The sequence below is a fragment of the Onychostruthus taczanowskii genome, unplaced genomic scaffold, assembly GCF_017590055.1.
Source record: "Onychostruthus taczanowskii isolate IOZ18803 unplaced genomic scaffold, ASM1759005v1 scaffold33, whole genome shotgun sequence".
Taxonomy (NCBI): Eukaryota; Metazoa; Chordata; class Aves; order Passeriformes; family Passeridae; genus Onychostruthus; species Onychostruthus taczanowskii.
In genome coordinates this window covers 8012908-8029390 of record NW_024500683.1, presented here as the reverse complement: position 1 = coordinate 8029390, position 16483 = coordinate 8012908, and the positions used below count along the sequence as shown (strand labels likewise).

The window sequence follows — 16483 nt, the reverse complement described above, 5'->3', positions numbered from 1 at the left end:
GTTCAGTGAAGGCCAGAAGAGAACAGAGCTGTATGGGTCTGTTCTTTTTCCTGAAGATGTAGCACCAGCAGCATTGGTCTTGTTCTTGTCTGGCATGATTTGGTTCAGTCTTGTTGGGGTATGGGTGATACTTCTTAGTCCATACACTCACGACGAGTTTTCTGCAAAGCATTTCAGACTCAACGCCTCTGTCTCTTTTTCTCTCCTTTTGAATCAAGAAAACCAAGATGCAGTGATGAACAAAACTGTATTTTTTAATTCATATTTACAACTAAGAAGTTTTCTCTATGGAAAAGAAAGAGGATTTTGTTCATAAATCTTCATTAAATGTCTGTGCAGACAGTTTTTCTCATCTGTAGTCTGACTCCAAATTCAGGGCATGTTTTCTTCTTTATTGAAACATATAACTGAAAAAATGGATGGACCATATATTCTGTCGTTATTTTGTGAATTCCATGTAGGAAACAAGGAAATCAGGAGTTTCTAGGGTTATTTTTAGTCCTTTCTGCAGCATCTTTTCATGCAGATTGTTTCTTACTTACATCTTGACATCACATCCATCAGTGAAGCTCAAATAAATCCTTTCCTGTACTTTCCCATTTCTCTTTTCCAGTTTCATTCATTTTCTGGCTGTACTACATTTGTCCTCAGTAATTATTTGTTTCTTTTTTTTTTTTTTTTTTTCTTTTCTCTACCTAAGCTTCTTGATTAATTTTGTCACTGGTCTGACTTGCTTGGTCAGCAATTCCTTTGCACAGAGAGATGAAGAGTTGTTAGAGATTCAAACTTTTTTTCAGAAAATAATAAGTAAATTTTTTTTCACCTTTTTTTTTTTTTTTTTTTTTTTTTCCGCTACTGACACATATTTTATTTGATAATGAGGTGAGACGGTGGAGGTTCTGTGCTCAGGAGAAACCTCTTTTTTTACTCTCCTGCTAGTAATGAAGAATCATTTTGCTGCAGGAGGATATTAAAAGCTATTTGGCAGGACCTGTTTATTACCTGATAATCCTCTCAATATTTTTAATGAATTGCGAGAAAGGGAAAATTAAACCACTAATTTATTTTACTTTCCTTCTGTGAAATCTACTCCCATATAGCATGTTTAAATACACAGTAGGAGCTGCTCTTTAAGACCTGCTTGCAGCCTGTTTTTTCTCACCAGTGTTACCAGAATAATCAAAAATTTTCCAATACTTCCACATCTAAGGCAAATTTGGTTATTGAATAGCCACTCACAGCATGATGTTCTATCTGTGGGCGAACTTCTTTGATAAGGACCAGACTCCAGTCAAGTTTTGAGTGGTCATTGAGTCATATTCGAAGTCAGAACTGAAGCAAACTCGAAAACTACTTGGCATTTGTACATCACATATGTTGTCAATAGTTAGTTTTTAAACTGACAATCTGTCACAAGTGGAATCATCCAGGGATCAATTCTGGGCCCAATGCTGTTTAATATCTTCATAAGTCATCTGGATGAGAGGATCAAGTGTACCCTGACAAAGTCTGCTGGTGATACCAGACAGAGTGAATAAGTGGATACTTTGGAAGGGGGAGCCACCCTGCAGGAGGACCTGGATTAGCTGTAAGAGTGGGCTAACGAGACTCTTACGAAGTTCAGAAAGCATGAGGATAAAGTCTTGCACCTGGGAAAGCATAATCCAGGAATGCAGCACAGGCTGGGATGTAACCAGCTGGGGTTCTGCCCATTACAAGCTCAGTGTGAGCGAGCAGTGTGCTGCTCCTGCAGGGAAAGGCAGCAGCGTGCTGGGCTGCATCAGCAAGGACATCACCAGGAGAGATGAACAAGTCATTGTCCCACTCCGCTCAGCACTTGGAATAGTAGTTCAGTTTTCATTCCCACTTCTTAAAAAAGATGTGGACAGGGTGGAGAAGGTGCAGAGAAGGGCCACAAAGATGGTGCAAGGACTGGGGAGCTGCTGTATGAGGAAAGGTTGAGAGAATTGAGTTTTTTCAGCTTTGAGAAGAGAAAGGGAGACCTTATCACTGTGTTCTAGCATGGAAAGAGAGGCTTCAAAGAGGATGGAGACTCATTTTTTACAAGGAGTCACTTGGAAAGGAGGAAGGGTCTTGGGAACAAGTTACTCCTGGAGAGATTCCAAGAGGAAACTTTGTCACAGGGAGAACAATCAGCCATTGAAATAATTCTCCTGGGGTAGTGGTGGATTCCTCAACACTGGACACTTTTAAGACTCAAGTGGGCAGGTGCTGGGCCATCTTGACCAGACTGTACTTTGGCAAAGAATGGTTGAATCAGATGATCTTTGAGGTCCCTTCCAATCTGGTATTCTTCATTCTATGACCTCTTTTATCTTACTAGAGAAGAGAGGCACAGGACAATAAATAATTTTAGTAATGAGGAACAATATGAGAAATTTGACTATTTTTCCTTTAAAACTATTAGGCTAAATATCAGGTAGACATCCATTTTCTTCTTGTGCATATTCTTGACAGCAAGTATGGGGCAAGTAATAGAACACTGATAAAAGCAGTGCCTACAAATAAAAAGTGCTGAAATTAAATGTTTGAGACCAGTATACTCACTGTACCTAGTTATCATATTGGAGAGATTTTACTAAGAAAAATGTATAGTGGTGAATAATACTTCAAAATTTTAAATCATCATTATGTGGCACTCTCTGGAATTAAAATGTAAAGAAAATATACAGAAAGCGTACATAAAATAGATTAGAACTTGTTCCTTGTTCATCATTGGGTGTCATTTAACTGGATAGCACTGATGGCTATCCTTAAACTGCAGCCACTGGATGTTTTAAATGTTCCTGAGTGTCCTGTAAACTCTGGGACAAGAGAGAAGATCCATTTGTAAATGAATGATTGCTCTACCCACAATGATGCTGTGATGAGCACACTGCTGTTAGGAGAGTCCTATAGCCTGAGGATGAAACCAGGCAGGAGGGTGAAGCTCAGCATTTCCTACCAGATGGGGCTTGTAATTCAGTATGTATGTGTTTACTGCTTCTAATCCCAAGTGAAATGCATTGTTTCCATATTCCAAATATGGTTTGGGTGATTTGGGATCTTGGGTGATTAATAAAAGTGTGCATTCCTGGCACCTTACTTAGAGGGTTTGAAGCTGGTGAAGAATGCTGAATGAACTGTGCAGGAAAAGGAAGTGTTATGTGAGAAAGGTAAGCATGATCTCTGGCACTTGTCACGTGCCCATCTGGTAATGGATGACCTACCAAGGGAGGAAGAGTTCAGAATCAGGGAATAGAGATGGAAAAGCTACAAGAGGAAAAATACTGAAGAGAAGGTAAACAAAAACAAGAGAGTGACTGCAGTGACTACAAGTTTTTTTAAAACCTCACAGGAATTTAATGTAAATAATTTTATTCCTTTTTTACATATGCCTACTTAAAGTTATATTTCAACTTATGTGTACCTAAGGCAAAGCTTTTTTTTTGGTGTAGTATGGTAATTTGCAAGCCATTAGACTTGGTTGTGCCTCCAGCATTGATTCCCAAATTATATGCTGTCCAATACTGATCAGACATTATCTAAGTAACATTTAATGTGTTCAACTGGCATGTCTTTAGGCCAGCATTACTTGTTATGGATACATGAAAATGTATAAGCTGCTCTCAAGTTACCTTTTTCAAATTATAATGACATAAATATGATTAAATATAATTAAATATGTCTGAAATACACATATAATTATGTGGTCTATAGAACTGGGTAAAACAGTCATCAAAGTAAATGCAAATTTCATTACTAATTCACAGGATTTTATAAAAGTAAGGAGCTACTATTATAGTTATCTTTAGAATGGGTAAATTTCCATATTTTCTTCTTTTTCAGGACTTACTATTTCCATAGTATTTATCTTTCAAATAGAAGCTTTTAACATAATTAGTTGAATCTTGAATAGCTGCTGGTGAAGAAATTATTTTCTTCAGTGGGCTTGTTCAAAGTTCAACAAAATCACTTTGGAAAAGCACGAAAATTGATTTTCATCAAGAAGAAAACTTCTAATTGGAATGCAGAAAACTTAAAAGAACATTCAGTTGCAAAAGTGATTAGCAGTTAGAGATGCAAATTTATGTTAACCTGGCATTCAGTAATATAAATTGGGTTGTTATTAATTCTTCTGTAGCTATTTCGGAAAAGAGATCTAAGTACCTACCTGTATTTTTGCTTTTAAAATTTTTACTTTTTAAAATGTTACAGCACTTCTAGATAATACCCCTGTATTTATCTAATGAAGAGATAAACTTTATATTTCATATTTGCTAGACATGTTTTACATTTGCTAGATATACAGCTTACCAAAAAAAAAAAGTAATTCTTAAAGCTGTCTTTGTACATTTTGAGTTGAGCTTTTTCAAATCTTGACAAAAATGCAAAGCAAAAACTCTCCTAACAGTGAATGAAGTTTAGACCACTTTGATAACTTGAGTTAAACCCTAGTTTTCCAACTCAGCAGCTTTTAAGTGTAACTCCTGCTTCTGTGGTTGGATTTTTCATTTGATAGAAGTTTCAAGAAACCAACACTGAAATATACACTGATTTAGAAAGCATGTGTTATTTGGAACTGTGCTTTCATGTCATGGATATTTTCTCCTGATTTTTGAATTTTCTGTTTGGAAAAATAAAGTCCATTGGATTGTAGTAGATGCTATCTTTAGAACTCCTACAGCCTCTTTCTACCAGAGCTTCATATGTTTTAGGCAAATGTAGAAGTGCTTCCATAGATAGTGAAGGCTTATGTCACTGTATTGCAAACTCAGACATACTTTATAGACTGGAATTTTAAATGAATTTGTAAGTTTGAGTGTTTCTAAAACTTCCTGAGGATGGGAAGTGAAGAAGGAGATGCTGGTCTCTTCCCCCTGGTATCAACTGACAGGATCCATGGGAATGGTTCAACCCACCACAGGAGGTTTAGACTGGACGTCAGGAAGCACCAAGAGAGTTGTTAAACAGTGGAACAGGCTTCCTAGGGAAGTGATCAATGCCCCAAGCCCATCAGTGCTTGAGAGTCATTTGGACAACACCCTTAATAATTTGCTTTAACTTTTGGTCAGTCCTGAATTTGTCAGGTAGATGGAGTAGATGATCATTGTACCCGCTTTCCATCTGAAATTGTCCTATCCTATCCTATCTTATCCTATCCTCTCCTATCCTGTTTATTTAATCCTCCTGATTTTGCACAGTCTTTTCCATTTGCTTCATGAACAGCCCTTCCACCTGTAGCTGACCTTTACAGAGCACCTCTGCTGTGATCTGCAGCCTGCCCTTGTGGCAGTCCTGCTGAAGGTGACATTCCTGTCTACTCACAGCTCTTACATTCCACCATTTCCATATGTATGTAATGTATGTAAAAGAGTATGTAATTGTGTAGATTCTTGGTTTTTACTGCCAATGCTAAATTATGGATTTTACTCCCACTGGAAAGCTTAGGGTTCCTAGAAGAACTATTCCAAGGCTAGAAACTACAGTAAATACTGTGATCGTTCACAGTTATCTTCCAAGCTGCTTTTATCTCTTGTGAAGCATTTTGTCTCATATTTACATGAAGTAGATGCTGGTGGGTTGGTTTGCATTGAATATAAATTTTAGTTTTTCTATAAGTAAGCACCTCTTATGTAACATTTTCTGTTAAATGTGTCTTTTTTCTACATCCCCATAAGAACTTTTTGAAAATTGTTATTAGTACAGTCCATAAGGTATAGTAACAACTTTTTTCAAATTTTCTATTTCTATGAGCATAAAAACCCAAGTGACAGTAGAGAGAGAAAAATTACAAGATGCTGACTTAGTTGAATCGGTTTTGTCCGTAGTCTGGGATAAAAATTCACCACATTTTTGAGATCCGGCATGAAAAATTTCCCAAGTGCCATTTACTGAGTTTGCATGAATAAAGCATAAAGCTTAATAGAATTCAAAATCAGCTGCTGCATTGAGTTTGTGCTACCTATGCACATTGTGTTAGTGACTCTGAATTTCAAAATGTGATTAATCTCAACGGTGCAAAGCTGATAGATAAATTTTATTAGTGGTAAATCTGCAAGGGATTCTGACTCCGAGTAGTATCATTCAGTGGATGATCTCAGAGTAGGGTATATGTATTTGTAGACACAACAGCCTTGGTCAATTAAAATAAAAGTGATCCTGTCTCAAAGTTTCTCTATGATTAGCTGAGATACTTGGAAATCATATAAACATATGCATCAGCTGATGGAAAGAATTATTTTTTACAGTACAAAACCTCTTTCCCTTGTTAAAGATATCTTCTGCCAGAACCTCTTCTCTGAAGCTGTGGCTATGGAAAAGTGGAATTTCGTTCTCTCAGACCTAGGGAATCTCATCAGTATTGAAGACAAAACAGTAATTGACCATTTTGGGTCCCTAGGTGATTAGTTTGATCAGCATTTAATTCCCTGCAGAATTTATTAATTTGTAATCATTTTTCTCCTACTGTTCCTCTGAATTTTAGCCCTCTGAATGCTAAACATGGACTATAGTAGACGAATTAAAGTGTTTTGATTGTCTTTTTCAGAATATGAGGGTGCGGACAGTGAAAGGACAAGATTACTATTCTAAAACAGGAGCAAAATTCCATGGAAAAATGGAACAAAAATTTATTCTTGTTGACTGTAAGAAAGTCATATATGGTTCTTACAGGTAAGATCAATCACTGAAGTGTCTGTAGCAAATCTGTCATCTCAGTACTGCTGCTATAGCAAATTTTGGGGTTTTGTATTTGTGAAAATTTTTCTAGGGAATCACATGGGTAAATTTGGTTATGTTTTTTGTAATTTAACAAGTTTTCATAGATACTTATTGCTAACTAGCCTAAGAGATCCTATGTTCATTTTTCACAAATAAGAAATAAAGGATATAAGTTTTCCTACAGCCGAAGAGTTGTGAAAAGAAAAAAATCGTGATTTGTCTTATGTTGTCTGAATTATTCTTGTTTAACATTCACTCCAGAGAAGTGAGTGTCAAAATTTTTTCATAAGATAGTTCCTCCATGTAATGATCTTCTAAAGCTAATATCAGAGACTGATTGTGTAGTTCTCTGGTATATGATGGTCAAATTCAAAATTGCCCATGTCTCTTTCTGTGTTTGGCTGAGTTTCTGTATTCTGTTTTCCTTTGTATTTTCAGTGTATGTGAGCAAAACAGGCTGGAAGGACTTAACAGCCTTGCAGAGATGGAAAAAACCTAAGTTAAAGCAGAGACAGTCTAAACTCACATATTATTAAATATTTTCCTTCTTTTCATGCTACACTTTTCTTCTTTGCCCAAGTAAGTTAGTTTCTGCCAGCATAGTGCCTGGGTGCCAGATCCACAGCCACTGCCTTTCATAGATTTCCACCGCTGTAAGCTTTTGAAAATCTAACCTTTTATTTCCTCTAAGACTCAGCCAGCCCCAAATTGAGACTGACACATATAAATGGTAGTGAGGTAAGTGAGAAGTTCATAAATGACTCAGGGTAAGAGACTGCAGGGAGAGCCTGCATGCTTTGACATCTACACACAGTGTCATAGTCTGTGAGAATGGGATAGGTTTTCTCATTCCAGTCTGAAAAACAACACTGCTTGAACACCTTGCACCACAGGGGCTGGAATCATCAATTTCTGTAGAAATTAGGCCTTCTTGGTAAAAGAATCTAGTGATTTGAAAAACAAGTTTTTCTGAACTCTGTCACTGAACTCAATTTAAAGTTCAGAGTTTTTTTCCAATATTATATGCTGTTCTTAATTGTGAGAATTAATAGGAGAAGAACTTATGCAGCATGATTTGATTTAATCTTGATACACTGTCACTTCCTGAAAAATACAAAAACAGCAAAAAAACCTCTTAATCAGTAAGCTATTTTTGTGAACAAAACTAACATATTTTCTAACATCTAGAAGAAAAATGCAAATAAATAAATTCTTTATTTTTTTACTTTTTTCATGAAAAATAGGATTTCAAAACAAACTTTTCTTTGTTGTAACCTACAAAATTGTATGTTTTTCACTCCATGATATTAGTCTTGTTGCAGCATCCTTAATGTACATGTTAATTTATTTTATCTCATTTTGTAGCGGTAAGTTAATTGCAGCTACTTAGCTTTGAGGATGTGTTCAGTCTTTTACAGCAGAAAAGAGAAAAAAAGCATTATCAAAGCATTATTATTTCAATTAAAAGAAATTTTCATATCCAATGCAATGTGCATATTAGAAAATGTAAACTTTTTTCAAATTCTGAGATGGATCCTTTTGAAAATGTTTAGAATGAAGTACATTCAAAATTGCTGAAGCATTCCTGCATGTTATTTCAAATGTATTTTTTTCACAACATCATCACACAATAACATTCTCTGACAGAAGAGGTAATTGAGTGGGTATAGGTCTATCCTGCCGTAGACTTTGTAGAAGTGATTTTTTTCCATTAGGTATTTATACTTTACTGTTCTGCGTTTGTGAATCCTTTTCTAGAATACTTTTTATTCAGGCAGTTATAAGGGTAGTTATAGACTCATTCCCGCTCCCACTGAAATCAGTGGAAAATGTTCATCTGAATTTAACTGGTGTTAGATTAGACCTTCTGAGTCCAAATTACATGAATCATGCCCTCAACTTAATTATTTAGAAGGTGCTTTTACAAACCCAGGGTTTGTGTAAAAGCTTTCTTCTGAAGCAAGACTGGTATAATACTTTAGCTCAAAAGAACTATATCTAATGGTCATTTGTTCTTATTTCAGCTTTATGTGGTCATTTGAAAAAACCAACCTCAGCATGGTTCAAGTTATCACAGGACAGCTTGTTGAATCCTTTGATGAAGAGTTCAGGACACTGTATGCCCGTTCTTCTGTTCCCAGCTCGTTTGCTCCAGAATTAGTGCGGGTAAACAGTCGCAAGACGCTCTGGGATAATGATACATACCAACACTCAGTGTCTTCCTTGGCTTCAGTTTCTAGCCAAAGAAACCTTTTTGGTAGGCAAGACAGTGTTCTCAAGATAGATCCTGTTTGGAAGTCTCGTGGAAGATATGCAGTAAATGAAATAGATAAATATGTCTTGAGAAATCAAGCCTATAATAAGCAACCATTTAATCCAGCTTTTAATGTTCAAAATCCAATGCAGCAATATCAACCTAGTGAAAAAAATGAGCACTGGAAGAGACATAGTTATGCTGGAGAGAAACCAGAAAGGACACCTTACCTATTGCTCAACAGAGCTATTAACAGAGCAAACAATCTACCAAATACTTGGAAAATGCCATCTGATAGCCTTAGTATTGTGTCATCATTACGAGGAGGATATGCAAATAACTACAATATTCCCCAGCAGAGTTTTGCTGATCAGTTCTCACGACCAAAGGTGAATCTTGCGGAGAGAAATTCAATTGTACGGAGGTCTTTTAATGGGACAGATAATCATATCCGCCATCTGCAGCAGAGGATGCCAACCCTTGAGCACACAACAAAATCATTCCTACGTAACTGGCGAATAAAGTCCTATTTGAATGACCAGTCAGATTATCCAGTAGAGTCAAATGGGTCAGCCTTGGGTGACAGATATGATAGCTATGACACAGCTGAAAATATTAAAGCTCACGCACTGTACTCTCATTCTCGCTTGCGATCGTCATTGGTGTTTCAGCCAACTTTGCCTGAACAGCAGGAAGTAAGCAGCTGTGCAAGTTCTTCAAATTCAACTATAATTGGGTCAGAGGGAAGTGCAACACCCAAAGGGACATCTAACCATGCTCCGAGTGTGGAAGATAGAACAGATAATAATTTAGAGGAGCTTAGCACAAACTCTCCTCTTAAATCAGATGCACCAACAGGCCACAGAATTCAGATTGCAGAGAACACAAAACCTAGTGTAAATTCAAATGCAGCTGGCGACTCATCACTGTATTTGTACACAACGCTGTGTACAGACAAACATGCAGAAAATTTGAAGAACCTTCAAAATGAAAATATGCTCAAAAGGAGAAGTTTTCCCATGTTTAATTCAAAGTCCATATTGGATCCTGCTACCAACAAACATGCATCCAATTATGTTTACAGCACATTGACTAGGCACAGACTTAAGCAGCCAGTTAGTCCAAAACTTCCAGAAGACATGCTGAAGAGTGCTAAAAGTTTGCATAGTGTAACCAATCACTCGCCACAGGAGGAAAAGGACCTGAAAGGAGAGCTGAAGAGCCCGACTGCTAGCAAGGCAGTCTCCATGGCGGCTCTCACTGAAGCTAGCAGGGAGGAGTCTAGTAAGGATTGCACATCGAAGAAAGAAAGTAAGAATTCCCCAAGTTTTCTGAAGAAAGGATCCCAGAAACTGCGATCACTTCTTAATCTCACACCAGACAAGAAGGAAAACTTGTCAAAAAACAAAGGCCCTGCCTTTTACAGAATGTGTAGTAGTTCTGACACATTGGTTTCTGAAGATGAGAATCAAAAGCCGAAGATTTCTGAAAATAAGACAGATTCTTCCCCAAGGAGAAAAAGAAACTCATCATCAAATTCTCAAGGTAGTTTGAACAGAAGTAAAGAGGATGTCACCGGGAGTCCAACAAAGTCTCCAAAGTCTCCGAAGTCACCTAAATCTCCAAAACCTCCATCTGATGAGAGCAATAAAAAGTGTCCTCTCTTGTGTCCCCTTGAAACTAAGTTCATTGAAACTGCAGGAGATCCATCTACTCCAAGATTTAATACAGAACAGATTCAGTATCAAGATGCAAAGGAAATCTCCACCAATACTACTTCTGAAAGTGCTCCTGTTTCTGCTCTCCAAAGAGCAAGTTCCATGACCCCACAGCTGACAAGCTCCAAGCACCAAGAAGAGCTGAGATCTCGTTTGAGTGAAAGGCGTGTTTATAGTCGCTTTGAGCCATTCTGTAAGATGGAAAATGCCAGCCAACCTGCAGGAAATGCAGCCAACAGCAGTTCACATCTATCAGATATCAAAAGCAAGACCTTAGGGAATAATTACGGCAGGAGTAATCACATGGTCAGCTACAACTCGGCTGCTTATCACCCACTGCAACCTAATGAAAACAAGCTGAGAGGATTTATGCAAAAGTTTGGGAACTTCCTACACAAAAACAAGTAATGTTATAATTTTGTTGATTATATTGAAATACAGCAAGACTGGCAAATCTGGACATAATTTTCATTGGACAAAGACTCGTGGCAACTTTGTAGAGTTGACTTGGATTTCTTCTTGGGTCTAGGACGTTGGAATGAATGTAGATATTTTTAAAAATAATTATTCTAGAATTGTTATATGTAAATCTTCACAGAAATTCTCTGTCCAGAAGATGTCTCAAGGAAGTTGTTTATAGTGTTGATATTGTAAGATTAATTTTATACATTTTCCTTGTGAAGAAACTACATTCTAGTATATTTTAAAGATTAATAAACATGGGGTAAAAAATATGGGGGATGTTTTTAAACTTCAGATAATACTGTCTCCAAAGATTTTCCCTTCAAAAATAGAATAGCACTAGGAATAGAAAATCATATTTTTCAGCATTTATGTACACTTTCAAATGATAAACACAAATGTTAATGCATTGCATAATGTTACTTGATTTTTGGAAACCTCTTTTAGGTTTCATCTTGTTAATAATTTACCCCCTAGCATCTATTGAACTGTTTGGGCAGTAGATGGATCTATCTTACTTTATTGAATTTTCTGTGTAATATGGTATTTTTCTGAAGTATTTGGCATACAGATTTGAAAGACCTTAATCTGGGTTTTCACGGACTTGTTTACATGGTTAAACTAGTGCGAATGCAGAATGAACTTTAAAAAAATCTATTTATAGAAAAGGTGCCTTGAACATAAACTACAACTAGTTTAAATTTCAATGGGTTAATTACATTTGTACAGCATGCCAGTATTCTGTAATGTCTTTGTTAAAAAAAGCTTTTTTTTATTACATTTTTCGTTTGGTGTTTAAAAAAAAAATTCTGTGGACTTCCATTTCTCAGGTAAGTTTTTGAGTTTCACATGCAACAGTCTGTTTTAAGTGTTGCCAGATGTTTTTGCAGCTCTGGCTTTTAAGTGTGGCCAGGTATTTTGTGGCTTTAATGGCCTTATGTCAGGATGACTATTACAAGCACGTGAGGAATTAGGCAGCTAAAAGTGAGATTTGTAAAAATCACCACATCAAATGATAAGGCACCTTTCCTAAGACAAAGAAAGTATCAGTGAAGGGCAGTAGTGGAAAGTGCTAAACATCAGTGAAGGGATTGAGGCACCTAACTGCAGTCTAAGGGACATTTGGTTTATCTGAGCCAATGTATCATAAAAAAATTCTCAATAATAGGTGACTACAGGTTAGTGCTCACAAAAACAGAGGTGTGGTGATGTGTTTGGGCAGCAGCATGGCATCCACTTCTCATCTGCAGTGCACAGCCAGAACATTCAACTGGCTTACCCTGTCCTGGGTATGAAGTTCATGTCTTAGAAGGACTCTGTAACTATTTAGCTGTAAGATATTCTGTGACAGTTTTGTTCAAAATTCAGAATTTTTTTTGAAATTTCACTGCTGAAAGTTTAGAATTCTTATACAGATATTTGTGTTTCAGGAAAGAGTTTTAGCAGAAAATTTCAGTCTTAGATCTGAAAGGTCCCACGATGTTCTATGGAGGAGTCCACCATGAAGGTGTTGGCATCATTCTTTAGAAAGAAATACCAGAAAGGCAAAAATGCACCAGTTAGATGGAGTCAATTTGTCTTATCCACCTGTGACCCTGGGAATAGATTTTAAATGGAAATCTACTTCTCACTGAGAACCTGCTTGGGTTCCCCCTGAAGTCACTGTAGTTACTGTCAGTGATTTCAGTGGAGCAGTGTCAGCTTTTTATTCAAGATTTTATGCACCTTTATTAGGGTTCATCCATTATAGCAGCAACTGTTTCATTGTGGGGATGCATATTATTTATATGACTGACAAAGACTTGCATCTCAATCCTCTGATGAAAGTTTAGGTCTCTCCATCGCTTGTGATCACAAAAGATTTTATGAATTTCTTGGTGAACATTTTGTTCATCCCTTGATGAAATGCCATAGTTAGTATTTTTCCCAAACAAAATTTATATTTAAATATTCTGTCCCAACAGAGGCAACATGTTCAGACCCAAGATAAGGAGTTCTCAAGGCATGTTTTCAGCATAGGCACAATGTACTTCCACGGCTAGGCAGACAACAGCAGTGCCATACTGTACATTTTAAAACACTTAATAATTTTTAGCCAATTGAACATTTGACCAAGATTGTACCTGAATTGAACTGCAGTTGGTGCTAAAAATGGTGGGGGTAGTTTTAGGAAGATCTTTAGTTTTCCTTTGTACTCTAGTGATCTCTGACATATGCTTGTAGGCAGAACTATATTTGGGAAGGAAATGAGAGAGGGAGAACAAGGATCTTGGGGCAAGTTTAGAAGAGCAAGTGCTTTGCATATTGTAATAAGCTTTGGGAAATCTGTACTCATGCAATTTGGAAATATTTACTGTATTTTTCAAAGTACCTTGCTAATTAAAGAGTCCTCATATGGCAGATACTTTAATTTACCAAGTCACCTGTTTTTGTAGATATATACTGCTGTTTTTTACCTGCACCGAAGATTATGATCCTTCAGTGAAGAGCTTGCTCGTGGACTTGATAGTGCAAAAAAAAATCTCTGTAGAACTAGCATTTTTTTTTTTATTTTCTGCTCTCTTCTCAGAGTTCCCACATAGGAATGGTCTGTGCTAAGGCTTGATCCGAGGTTAATGAAAATGAATTCCACGGACCTCAGGGGAAGTAGGATCAGACTCTTAATGTACTGACATCACTATTTCAGGAATGTAACAAGACCCAGTGCTGCTTGGGGAGGATAAGGCTGTGCTTGACACCATGGGAAGAACAGCTTAATGCCCTGCCTGCAGCTACAGCTTTGAAGGTTGGGAAGCACACTGGGGAGGTCCACAGATGCTGCTAGGACCAAGTGTTCATTTATTCCCTCCAGAACCTGTGTTAGTGGGAAAATGCTCACCCAGTACTGTCTGATGTACTGATCTCTGATGTGATTGCCTCATGTCTCCATGGGAACCCAGTTGTCCATAAAATCAAAAAGGAAAATATAGGTGGCAAAAACATCCTTATATCAGCAGAGGAAAAGGTTGTGCAGATTTCTGGAGGGAAAGGTTGGAATTTGTATTTTTGAACTTCCTTTTTCCCAAAGCTTGTCTTGATGTTTCTGCCTTTCCAAAGAGATGCAGTTCATTCAGTGTGTCCTAAATGTGCATTGCATGTTACAAGTTTTACAACCCACACACACCCAATGCATTCCCAGTTTTGTAAGGCTGTGAAGTAATAGCTGTTGCCATGCATGACGGTCATTTGGCCATAACATGGCTTGGGAGTTGTGAAGTACGTAAGAAATGTCATGTCATTCCCGCATTAAATAAAACTCCATTAGCACTGTCCCACATCTCTGTGAAAGCTGGTCAGTCAGGCAGTGCTGGGGGGGGGCTGAGCTCCCTCAGGAGCACTGTTGGGAGCAGAGGGTGGTGCAGCTGGGAGATGCAGGCTCCTTGTACAGTGCTCATTCAGTTTGTGTCATAAATAAACTACCCCTACATGCAGTCATAATATGCAGTGAATAAATTGCTTCATTTCTTCAGCCTCATAATAAACAGCTTTTGCTGCCTCTCAGACTGCAAAATTATTGGTTGTTCTCTTATTAATGACCTTGCACTGCCCTCTTTATTCATGCTAACAAACACGAACTAGATGTGAAGAAAGATGATAAATCAAGAAAAATTGAGTTGCCAGCTGTCTAATAAATGAGGATAGTAGTATTTGTGACAAACCTTGAGAAAAACAAAAACTTATCAGGCACGAGATGTTTGTGCATAGGTGAAAAATTACTATTCAAAGACACCAACTGTTTGATAATTTTTCAGCTTTCTGAAATGTATTAAAGCATGTTGTGGTTTATAAATACCAAAATTTGTTGCAGCACAATGTAAAAATAAAATTTACATTTACTAAGCTGTATGATAAATACATATGTTTTTTCATTTGTAGCATTATGTGGGGTAAGCTGTACAATCAACAAGTAGCTTTGCAACTGTGTAATGCAGAGCGAGATCAGTAGGGTTACCATGGTACTTACTGTAATTTATTCCCCATATCAATGTTGTATTGCACAGTACAGTACTTAGGGGTTTTTTAGTTTGTTTTCATTTAGGAAAGTTAGAGCAACATAAAGCTGCAGTAGTTCATGGGTAATTGAAGCATGTTCCTCCAATTTTGCCTTCACTTGCACAAGTACATATTCCATTAGCACCCCAGTGACAAGAGAGGAGACTGCAATGCTCAGAAGACTGTCTTGCCGTTTCGTTCTTTATTTCAGAGAGGTGCTTACAGATAGATGTCTGGGTACCTTTATACAGGGTCTGAAATCTTTCATAATTTTCAGCTCTAAGAGTTACAGTTAGGTCTGCAATTTTCACATTTCACATGATGCTAAACATGTTGCATGTTCTGAGAATGCTCTTCTGTACCTGTAAACAGGATGGAAGAAAACATTTGTTCTTGGATAGCTCAGAACAGGGTTCCTTTGCTGTTAAGCAAAGCTGGTAGTTCTGAGTTTGCTTTTGTGATGTTGACTAATTAAGTCATAAAACTTGTGCTGCAGACCCTTCACCAGCTCTGTTGCCCTTCTCTGGACATGCTCCAGCACCTCAGTGTCCTTCTTGTAGTGAGGGGCCCAGAGCTGAACACAGTGTGCAAAGTGTGGCCTCACCAGTGCCAAGCACAGGGCAACAATCATTTTCTTGGTCTTGCTGGCCACATTATTGCTGATCCAGCCTGTTCAGATCCCTCTGCAGAGCCTTCCTACCCTCCAGCAGGTCAACACTCCCAGTTAACTTGGTGTCATCTGCAAACTGACTGAGGGTCCATGTGATCTCCTCATCACATCATCAGTAAAGGTACTAAGCAGGACTGGCCCCAACACTGAGCCCATGGGAACACTGCTGTGCTGGCTGCCAGTGGGAATTGATTCCATCCACCAACAGACCATACAGCTAGATTTTTACCCAGTGAACAGTGCACCCATCCAAGCCATGAGCATCCAGTTTCTCCAGGAGAATGCTGTGGGAAATGGTGTCCCTGGCACCCAGATCAGAGTGGACAGGTCTGTAGTTTCCTGCATCCTCCTGTGGTCCTTGTGGACTGACATCATATTTGCCAACTTCGAGCCATCTGGGATCTTCCCAATAAAGCAGGACTGCTGGTAAATGAAAGGAACTCGGTGAGCACTTCTGCCAGCTCCCTCAGTACCCTTGGGAAGGTGCAATCCAGCCCCGTAGAAGCGTGTGTTTAAGTGGTGTATCAGGTATCTCACCATTTCCCTTTGAATTTTGGGGGTTTCATTCTCCTCCTCATCCCTGTCTTCCAACTCAGGGGGCTGGTACCCACAGAACAACTGGTC

The 16483-nt window shown here is 38.0% G+C and overlaps 1 protein-coding gene across 1 annotated transcript in view; it reads left to right on the top strand.

The window, feature by feature from the left end:
- Nucleotides 1-11103, top strand: part of FAM83B (family with sequence similarity 83 member B) — a 49666-nt gene extending 38563 nt beyond the window's left edge. Inside the window, exons 4-5 of the mRNA XM_041410692.1 lie at nt 6551-6675; nt 8748-11103. Of these exons, the coding sequence (XP_041266626.1) occupies nt 6551-6675; nt 8748-11103 (2481 nt within the window). The remainder of the gene's footprint in view (nt 1-6550; nt 6676-8747) is intronic.
- The last annotated feature ends 5380 nt before the right edge of the window (nt 11104-16483 follow it).